A 10,846-nucleotide genomic window follows, 5' to 3' on the forward strand; every position below is an offset into this window, starting at 1 on the left:
GGGGGTGCTACAGGCACATATACAACGCATCCAAAAATTCTTAGATGAGATATATTAGGTTCATGACCCAAAACTAATTGCAACGGGGAATATTTGTGATAATTTGTCGGTCTGAGACGAATTAGCATTGCTGCATGTAAAATGGCGTGACCCCAAACAGAAGTGGGAAACTTCGTTTTCATGAGTAACTGTCTTGCTATCAATTGTACATGTTTAATTAAAGACTCTGCAAGGCCATTTTGAGTGTGAACATGAGCTACAGGATGTTCCACTTTTATCCCAATTGATAAGAAATAATCACTAAATGCTTGGGATGAAAACTCAGCAGCATTATCAAGTCTAATAGACTTAATTGGATTAACGAGAAATTATGCCCGTAATCGGATTATTTGTGCCATTAATTTTGCAAACGCGAGGTTGCGAGATGATAATAGGCATACATGAGACCATCTAGAGGATGCATCTATTAAGACCATAAAATATCTAAACGACCCACTAGGTGGGTTAATAGGTCCACAAATGTCCCCTTGTATACGTTCTAAAAACGCAGGGGACTCAATCCCAATCTTTGTTGGTGATGGTCTTATAATTAACTTGCCTTGATAACAAGAAGTGCAAGAAAATTCATTATTTAAAAGAATTTTCAAATTCTTTAATGGATGCCCATTTGAGTTTTCTATGATTTGTCTCATCATAATTGATCCAGGATGTCCCAATCGATCATGCCAAAGTTCAAAAGTATTGTAAGAAGTAACCTTTTGGTTTAAGGTAGAATGTGCCTCAATTGCACTAATTTTTGTCCAATACAGGCCACAAGATAAAGATGGGAACTTCTCAATAATTCTTTTCTGGTCAGAGACATTCTTGGTAATGATGAGATATTCCATATTATTCTCATCTATTGTCTCAATATGAAATCCATTTTTGCGGATATCTTTAAAACTCAACAAGTTCCTCTTGGACTTGGAGGAGAACATTGCATTCTCAATGATAATTATTGTTCCCATAGGCAGAGTTATAGTAGCTCTTCCAGAGCCTTCAATTAGATTACTACTACCAGAAATTGTAGTAATATCTGCCTTACACATACTTAAATGAGAGAAATATTTCTTCTCTTTGAATATTGTATGTGTCGTACATGAATCAATTAAGCAAATATTTTTATAATTGAACTTTGATCCAAGTTTGCTTTGAAAGATATCCATATTTGCTTCCCATAGTTTGACACACAAAAGAAGTATATGAATAAATATTAGTATTTTTAGAAAAAAAATGGAAAAGAAATAAAGTTAAACCAATAATTCAATAGTAGCCTTTAATGCATTTTCTGGAAAATTCTAATTATTATACAAATAATTACGCAAAAAATAATACAAGTACACATATGACTAATACAACTACAACAAATTTATTTACAAGTATAAATTATTTGCATTTTCCTACACATTGAATGAAACATAATTGATCTGTGTAAGAAAAGAACATACTCATAAAAAAAATTGAGGGTGAAGTGACAAAAGTTGTTCCAGGGTGCTTGTAAACCTTTTCTTAAAGAGAATTAAAGCAATGTATAGGAAAGTTAAAATCGTTAAAAGATCACTGAGACTAGAATACTAATTAAAAGGACATTACTCATTGTTTGTGAAATTTATAAAATTTCGGAAATAAAAATATCCTTAAGAACTACATAAGAAGAATTATAGAGTGCAATAAAAATTACGAGATGTTTATTCATTACATACTACGAATAGAAAAGCATAAAAATTAAATTGCTCAATCATCTTTAACCACAGATCCATCACCGATCAAGTGGTTTATTTTTTCATCAGGGTGCTCAAACAAATCTACCACATCCAAGTGGGTAATGTCAAATTCAATATCATAGACAAGATTGGCTTCAGAGCCTTTATTCTTCAGAGATGCTTGATAAAGCTCAACCAAATGTTTTGGTATGCGACAAATTTTTGCCCAATGCCCTTTTCCACCGCAACGATAGCATTTAGTTTCTGAACCCTCTGCAGTTCGCTTCTCATCTTTACCTTTCCATTTTTGGAAGTTATTTTTCGGTGGAGGATGATTAATACCAGGAAAATTTCTTCCTTGGACATGGCCACGACCACGACCGCGACCACGACCACGAATATGGCCACGACCTTTTCCACGATTAGCATAATGGGAATACACCTCATCCTCTTTAGGCAATGGTGTAGACCCAGTGGGTCAATTTTCATGATTTCTCATAAGCAATTCATTGTTTCGTTCAGCCACAAGTAGAAGAGAAATCAACTGAGAGTACTTTGTGAAGCCTTTCTCTCGGTACTGCTGTTGTAAGACCATATTGGAAGCATGAAACGTTGTAAACGTTTTTTCAAGCATATCATAGTCACTGATATTATCTCCATAGAGTTTCAATTTGGAAGTAATTCTAAACATAGCAGAATTATATTCAGAAACAGACTTAAAGTCTTGGAGCCTAAGATGAGCCCAATCATATCGTGCTTGTGGAAGAGTGACTAACTTTAAGTTGTCATATCTTTCCTTTAAACCATTCCACAAAACAAATGGATCTTTCACTGTGAGATATTTAATTTTCAACCCTTCATCAAGGTGATGGCGCAAGAAAAGCAAGGCATTAGCACAGTCTTGTGTAGACGCTTTATCTTTATCTTTAATGGCGTCTCCAAGACCCATTGCATCTAAATGGATTTCAGCATCCAATACCCATGTCATATAGTTCTTGCCCGAAATTTCAAGTGCAACGAACTTTCTTTTCATAATATCAGACATTTAAAAAAATACAAATTTGAGAAAAATTATACCTTAATTTTCTCAAAGATCTTCTTGAAATTGTAGAGTCTCGTGCTGATAACGTGTTATAAAATATAACCCAAAATAACAATGTAGAACAAGCAAAACAAACTAAGAGATATAGATAGAAAGAGAGGAAGAGAGATTCTTATTTCTTCTTCAATTGTGTGTATTTTTCTATCTATTACAAGACTTTTATATAGGCATAAAAAGTGAAGAAAATATGTCATGGAATATGTCATTGAACATACAAAATATGTCATTGAATATGTCATTAAGCATTTGAGATGAAGATCATGGAAGAAGAGTAGACATCCACCATAATGTGATATTTATCATAACATTAAAGCATTTATTCAACATTTTTCAATAGAGGCTTAGTATAAAGAATAGTGAAAATAGAAATCTCATAAACAAGCCCCTCAGGCAAAGTATCACTCATAAGTATAGCCCCTCGAGCAAGCCTCTCAGTCACTCGTGGCTCAGCTCTCGTCAATCAGTACTAAAACTTAGCACTCCCGCTCAATAGATATCTCATAATAATAACCGATGTGGCGTGCAGCCCGATCCGTAAATATATTTATAGTCGACTATGCTCACTGGGGGTGTACAGACTCCGGAGGGGCTCCTACAGCCCAAGCGCTATATCGTTGCGGCGTGCAGCCCGATACATACATATATATATGTATATATCGCTATGGCGTGCAGCCGATCCATAAATATGTATAATCCTCACTATTAGGTCCTCGACCACTCTCTCTCTCAGTCATTAACCTCACAGCCACTCGGGCATTTTAGTGAAAATCGGGGAACTTAGCCCAAACAGTTTTCAGATATTTTAAAGTAGAATGATGAAATTGAATCAAACAATAGACATGTAAAATTCATGAATGAGGATATGTTTTCAAATCAAAACAGTGTGAGGAAAGTAGTAAAATACCCCTAAGGGTCCAGACAGTTCGGCACAAGGACCCTAATATGTCATTCAGCCCAAGTTAACTGATTCCTTTCTAAAACACATGGATATCATATAAAGTTTATCAAAACATGCAACTCTACAGTCACCACGGGATGGACCAAGTCACCATCCTACGGGTGCACGCCCACACGCCCATCACCTAGCATGTGCGTCACCTTATTTATCAAAACAATACGAAATTCCGGTGTTTCATACCCTTAGGTCCAGATTTACAATCGTTACTTACCTCAAACCGGATGAAAATCTACTCCGCAATGCCCTTGCCTCTCGACTCGGCCTCAAATCATCCCGAATCTATCCAAAATCAAAATCATAACATCAATACAAGCCAAAGAGACAAAGCCCACGCGAAAATTATTAAATTAAACTCAAAATTCTGAAATTGGTCAAACCCGACCCTGAGGCCCACGTCTCGGAATCCGATAAAAATCACAACACTAGAATCCTTATCCTCTCACGAGTCCATACATACCAAGAACATCGAAATCGGACTCAAATGGCCTCTGAAATCCCCAATTTTACCTCTCCATGTTCAAGTCCTAACTTCTCAATTTTTCACCCTTAATCTCATAAATTTCCATGTTTAATCAACTGAAATTCACCATAGATACAAGTATTATGTTCAAAAATCTTACCTCAACAAGAATCCCATTGATTTCCTCTTCAAAACCCTCCAAAAGCTTCAATCCCGACTTTAAAAAGGTGGAATGGGCTAACTTTCGTGAAGGGGAACTTATATACTCTCTGCCCAGCGATTTCGGCATCTGCGGACAAATTATCGCTTCTGTGGACTGCACATGTGGTCAACTTAGCCGCATCTGTGGTTTTCATTAAAATCCTCAATCGTCACACCTGCGACCCAGGTCTCGCACCTGCGGGCTCGCAGATGTGGTCCAGACCTCGCTCCTGCATTCCTTACCATTTCTGCGATCTCTTGTCTTCTTCTGTGGCTCGCACCTGCAGTCCCCAATCCGCAAGTGCGGTTATGACAGAACACAGTAGCTTCAGCTGCTCCAATTCAAGTCCAAACTTTCCAACAACCTTCCGAAATCATCCTGAGGCCCCTGGGACCTCAACCAAAAATACAAACAAGTCACATATCATCATTCAAACTCATACCAACCCTCGGAACACTCAAAATGACATCAAAACACCAAAGGCCCCTGGGACCTCAACCAAAAATATGAACAAGTCACATATCATCATTCAAACTCATACCAACCCTCGAAACACTCAAAATGACATCAAAACACCAAATCACTCTCGGATTCAAGCCTAAGGATTTTTAAACTTCTGAATTCCGCAACCGATCCAAACACCTATCAACCCTCATCCGAATAACCTGAAATTTTGCACACACGCCACAAATAACACAGCAGACCTACTCCAGTTTTCAGAATTCCATTCTGGCCTCGATATCAAGATTTCCACTGCCGTCCGGAAAATATCAAATTTCCAATTTTGCCAATTCAAACCTAAATCTACCACGGACGTCCAAATTGCATTCCGAACATGCTCCTAAGTCCCAAATCACCTAACGAAGCTATCCGAACCATAAAAACCAAATTCCAAGATCAGTCACTCACAAGTCAACTTTCGGTTGACTTTTCCAACTAAAGCTTCCAAATAAGAGATTAAGTGTCTCATTTCACTCCATGACCAATCCAAACACAGAACAACTGACACGACATGATGAAATACAGCTGAACAACACATAAAGAAGCAAAAATGGGGAGGCCCTCATCCCCGTCGAGTTCGGAGAACCCAGCGCCAAGTTTCGACATGCATCAGAGGAGACAAATCATGAGGCCATGAATGTTATCCTCGAGTTATTAGATGAAAAGTGAGAAGCAGCTCCTGTTCGGATGGCCGCACAAAAGCAAAGAATCAAAAGATATTACAATAGAAGAACCAATATTTGACATTTTGGAATCTGGGACTTAGGTCTACGGAAAGTCACCATCAATACTCGAGACCCGAATGAAGGAAAACTAGGCCCGAATTGGGAAGGAACATACCGAGTTCTCGGAGTTGTCGGTAAAGTACCTTACAAACTTAGCACAATGGAAGGGGAACAACTGCCAAACAAATGGAACATATCATTACTCAAACGATACTACTGCTAAGCTATGACTTTATCCTTTTGGCCATTTGAGTTTAAAACTAACTCAGTGCAGATTTTTGATCGAAGCTACCGAAAGAATATGATCTCAAAGGAACCCTTTTTACACGAAGACCTTAGGTTTTAAAGCATGTGTTGCACTCTTTTTCCCTTAGATCGGATTTTGTCCCAAATGGGTTTTACCGGCAAGGTTTTTAACGAGGCAACAACTATGTGCTACCTAAGGAGAACTCAATAGTATTCAAGGCTTCTTTTCAATCCACCTCGAATATTGGGGGTATCACCCTTGGAGGTAATTTTTCAGCAAAATACTTTACATCATGCCAAAGAGGGCCTCGTTAGGAGAACCTTGTAATGGGACAAACGGTCAGATGAACTGTGTCCATATAGAATGTCGAACCCCGACGGCAAAACATGTACACATGTATTAATTATTTGAAGAAGCATTCTATTTATATCAAAAACAATTTGCGTCTCAAAGCAGTCTACTATTATACGAGCCCTACACTCATAATCCTACGGGAAATGGCTCAAGAGCCAAAGAACGAATGCAACCCCGAAATACTCGGGGACTATAATCGACAATCAGCACATCAGAGTCAACAAAAACTCAGACTCATAAGGCCAATATACTCGGGGACTAACTTTTCAAACAAGTTCGAAAGGTTATCGGGAAACAAGTCCAAGAGACATACCCGAAGGCTACAGCCATATTAAAGACTACGATCATATAAAAAGGCTATGACTAAAATAATGCGGCTCAGAGACGTCCGACTTCTTCCATAAATTAAAGGCCTTCAAACACTTTGAAAAAACTGGTTAAATAAGGCTACCCTAGACAAAAGCAAAAAATAAAGGGCTTTGATAAAATCAACCCTCAAATGATTTAAAGGCTTCGATAATATCAGCCTTCGAAAAAACCTCAAGAGGTATTCAATTATCATTACACAAACAAGTTACTGATAAGGTTCTGATACGCCAAACCCTCGAAAAACCTAATGGGTACAAAAAACACATGCTAAGGCATAACTAATTTTTCACTAAGTCTTTTAGCCAAAAAAAGGGAAAAATTATATAGCCACTCTAGAGGCCGAATTAGCCCAACTCAAAGAGCCTAAGGGCCAAACTATAAGAGCCTAAGGGTCGATCTAAAAGAGACTAAGGGCCAAAATATATAGAGTTCGAGACCCTGCTCTCACTCAACTCGGACTCAAGAGTCCTTACATCCCGAGCTCGCACCGAATCAATTCAAACTTAGCTCAAGGATTAACAAAACCTTAAGGGGTACTACATTGATAAAAAAACCTAAGGGTTTCATATGTTCTGATTCCAAAACAATACTTGGACCGATCATTCGAATTGTACAGTCGAATTTTCCATAAATAAGGACAAAATAAAATTCAACACAAGTAAAAGTTGAAACAAAGAAGTTTTTTTGTATTTCCAAGAAATGTTTGCAGAAGATATTTACAAAACCCATGAGGGATCCTTGCACAAAAGCACAAAAACAAAGTAAAGAAACCTAAAGCTACTCGGGGCCACATCTTCGGCAGTTGCATCTTTGGGAGCCGCATCTCCGAGAGTCTCCTCCTCGAGGACTTCATCTTCGTCTCCCCCACTATCGGAGCCACTGGCTTAACCATCCTCATCAGAAAGCAAAGTGGCATCCTCTTCTTCCAAAGTCTTTGCCCTTGCCATATCGGCAGAGAGGTCAAAACCGCAAGCATACACCTCTTCGAGGGTTTCCCTCCAGGACTGTCGCTTGGCGTGGACAAGTGCGCATAATAACTTAACTTCGGTCGTAGAAGAGATCTCCTTTTCCCGGGTGTTAGCTGCTTCAGCGTTATCTCGGTATGAAGATATAAATGCCTCAGCATCGAATTTGGCCTTGGCAAGCTCAGCAGTGGATTTAGCTTTAAGCTCCTCGATTTTGCGGCCTCGAGCCAGGCTCTCCTCCTTCACACTATGAAGCTGGTGTTCGATTGAAGCCAACTACTCTCGAAGAGTATCTTTCTTCGAGGCAAGACTGTCCATACCTTGACTCTACCCCAAGGTCTCGGCTTCCTATCTTGAGCTCCTCTGGAGCTGCTCTACCAGCTATCCCTTTTGTTGAAACTGCAAAGTAAAAGTTTTAGTAGACCGATCGCACAAGTCCATAACAAAACTTCAGAGGGTATATTATCTTTTCGGTAAGCTCAATTTGTTCTTGACGAGCCTTTGCCAGTTCGTCTTGAAAGGGGAGAGGTTAGACTCAGAACACCAAGGATAAAAGCGCAAGTGTAATCCTAAAGGAAAGGAACTTACTTGTTTGAAGAGCCGACAAGCCCCGTCAATAATAAAAGAAGCATCTAGGGGGCAATCTTCGATCCCTGCAAGGCATTCTCGAATGATATCATGCCCTTCATGGCTCATCCCCACATCGAGAGTTCTCATGTTCCGAGTATCTTGGAATTGCCCGTCGGAGAATTCAGGACCGGGTGGCGAATCATCCAAATTGATTACCCCAACGAATCCACTCAGGGCGTTCTCTTCTGTTTGAAGGGCCTCAGGGCCGGGCCCCTTGGTCTCACCGTCTAAATGATCTCCAAGACGAGGTGCTCTTTTGCTGCCCGATGGCTCGGGGACTTTACTTGAACTCCCCTCGGAGATTTCTTCGGTTCTAGAATGAACCACGTCTGCCACCACCGGTTCGGCAGACTTCGAAGAACCAGTGCTTCCTCATTTACGAGCTACCAATAGGCAGTCGTCATCTTCTTCTTCTTCCTGGTCCTGAAAGCGTTGGGCCGTTCCTAGAGATAAGGCCACAATATCGGCCTTGGGCGTTCGAACCATGCTCTTCTTCGGCTACGGTGTATTCGCAGGCGACCCCCTCTTTCTTTTCTTTTCTTTGGGAGGCTTTGGGATCTCTTCTTTACCAGCCGAGGGCGTCCGTATAGGGGCGGCGTCTCCGAGGCCTGCATAAACACAAAGTAAGTACTTCACTAAAAACACAAGCAAACAAACAAGGGAACTCACCGTGGTTTTTAGCCTCCCATCGACCTTTGACCAGGTCACGCAAGCAACGCTCCACGTAAGAGGAAGTAGAGGCTAGTTTTCGGACCCAACCTTCAAGGTCCGAGACCGTTCCAGGAAACCAAGCAACAACTACATCATCGGAAAAGGGTTAGATCGAGAAAAAAAAGATAAGTGAGAAAAAAGAAGGGGAAGCGGGGTACAAAGTTATTATCGGTAAGCATGTACTTACGTTTCATGTTCCATTTCTCGGGGAATGGTATCCTCTCAGCAGTAATCAGGTCGGAGGTCCTGACTCGGACAAACTGACTCATCCATCCCCGGTCTTTGTCCTCATTTATGCTGGAGAAGAGAGAATTCGAGGATCGGCATTGCAGCTTTATCATGCCACCTCGATAAAGGCGAGGGCTATACAGCCTGGTCAGATGATCGAGGGTAAAAGGCATCCCTTTGACCTGGTTCGAGAAGTATCTGATCAGGTGGACGATTCACCAGAACGAAGGGTAGATTTGGCCGAGCGTCACTTGATATTGTTGGCAAAAATCAAGAATCACTGAATCTGTGGGACCCAGAGTTGGATCCATGGGGCCCAGCGTGAATGGGTAGGTATACACGCTTAAGTACCCCGTTTTGTGTGTAGTGATATCCTCTTCAGGGGAAGGGATCACTGCTTCTTTGTTCTCCCAGTTGTAGTCCTTCTTCACCTACTCGAGCTCATCCTCAGTTATCAAACAGATGTATAGGGACATAGGCTCACATCGGCCTAGTGTCGATACAAGTTTTTCAACTTTGAAATCGGATGTTGTTTCGCACGGTAGGGGAATACATCCTCGATATGAGGTGGCACCACCGTTTTGCTTTTTGTAGGCCGCGATGATGAAGAGGCCTTTTTTTCTGGGGAAATGATTTGGATGTTTTAGCCATTATGGTGTAGAAATTCAAAGAGAAAAGGTTGGTGATGAAGTAAAGGCAAACTAAAGAGAAGGATGAACTCAGAAAAGTTGAAGGAGCTAATGAAATTTTTAGAACGATCAGAAAAGTAAAGTTTTTGAAATGGTGAAGTTGGACTATTTATAGAAGTTACTCAAGCGTATTAGGGAAGCCAAATAGTCAACCGTCAACCGCCTCCAATTAATGACTTTGGAAACTGTGCAAAAGCGACCTTTCAGTCACTTCAACCGCTGACATCACGAGAGTGGCATTGGGACCGATGCATCGGAGCAGTGAAGATCAAATCGTTTCTTATCGACCTCCTCTAAGAAATGCGTGGACTATCTGTATACGGTCGAAATCAGGCACGCCTGATTTCCCAGGCTCGAGGGATCACCTTAGGCCCAGTTCAAGCAAGCTCGAGTTCGAGGTCGACAGACTAGACCCGAGCTCGAAGACGGAATGCAATGCCCGAAGATAGGAGTACGAGGAACACCAAAGTTAAGTATGCTTGACCGCGAAATTGTACCATTGTGGATTTATAACAGAATGAGCTAGATTCCTACCACGTCCCTAAAATCATGGTGCCAATCCCGGAATAGGATTGTACGATTCCGTACTAGGCGGTTAGACAGTTGTACCAAGAATATTCCTTGCTGTAAATAGAAATATACTTTATTTAGGGTTCCCCTATTATATAAAGGGGACCCCAATCATTTGTAACATCATCTAATCATTGTGCAAGAATATACTATCCTACTTTTCTCTCTAACTATTCATAAGAGTTGTCCTTTTACATTTATTGTTCTTACTTTATTGCTCTTTGTTCATCTCGAGGTCACTAAGCTCGAGGTTACTACTGCTGAGTAACATTGGTTTGATTCACTTATTTCTTTCATTTTTACTTTGTATTTCTTAATTATCAATTGGTATTAAAATAAATAAGATATCTTTAAAACTACTAATCAAGTTTAATTGTTATTCGTATTTTTGAT

The 10,846-nt window shown here is 40.3% G+C and overlaps 1 protein-coding gene across 1 annotated transcript; it reads right to left on the bottom strand.

The window, feature by feature from the left end:
• Nucleotides 1–1,773: 1,773 nt before the first annotated feature.
• Nucleotides 1,774–2,730, bottom strand: LOC138875666 (uncharacterized). The gene is made up of 2 exons (XM_070154521.1): nucleotides 2,388–2,730; nucleotides 1,774–2,192 (listed from the first exon to the last, which is right to left on the bottom strand). Exons 1-2 carry the CDS (start codon nucleotides 2,728–2,730, stop codon nucleotides 1,774–1,776), a joined length of 762 nt encoding a protein of 253 aa, XP_070010622.1.
• Between the last annotated feature and the right edge of the window lie 8,116 nt (nucleotides 2,731–10,846).

This window comes from Nicotiana sylvestris, chromosome 8, assembly GCF_000393655.2.
Source record: "Nicotiana sylvestris chromosome 8, ASM39365v2, whole genome shotgun sequence".
Taxonomy (NCBI): Eukaryota; Viridiplantae; Streptophyta; class Magnoliopsida; order Solanales; family Solanaceae; genus Nicotiana; species Nicotiana sylvestris.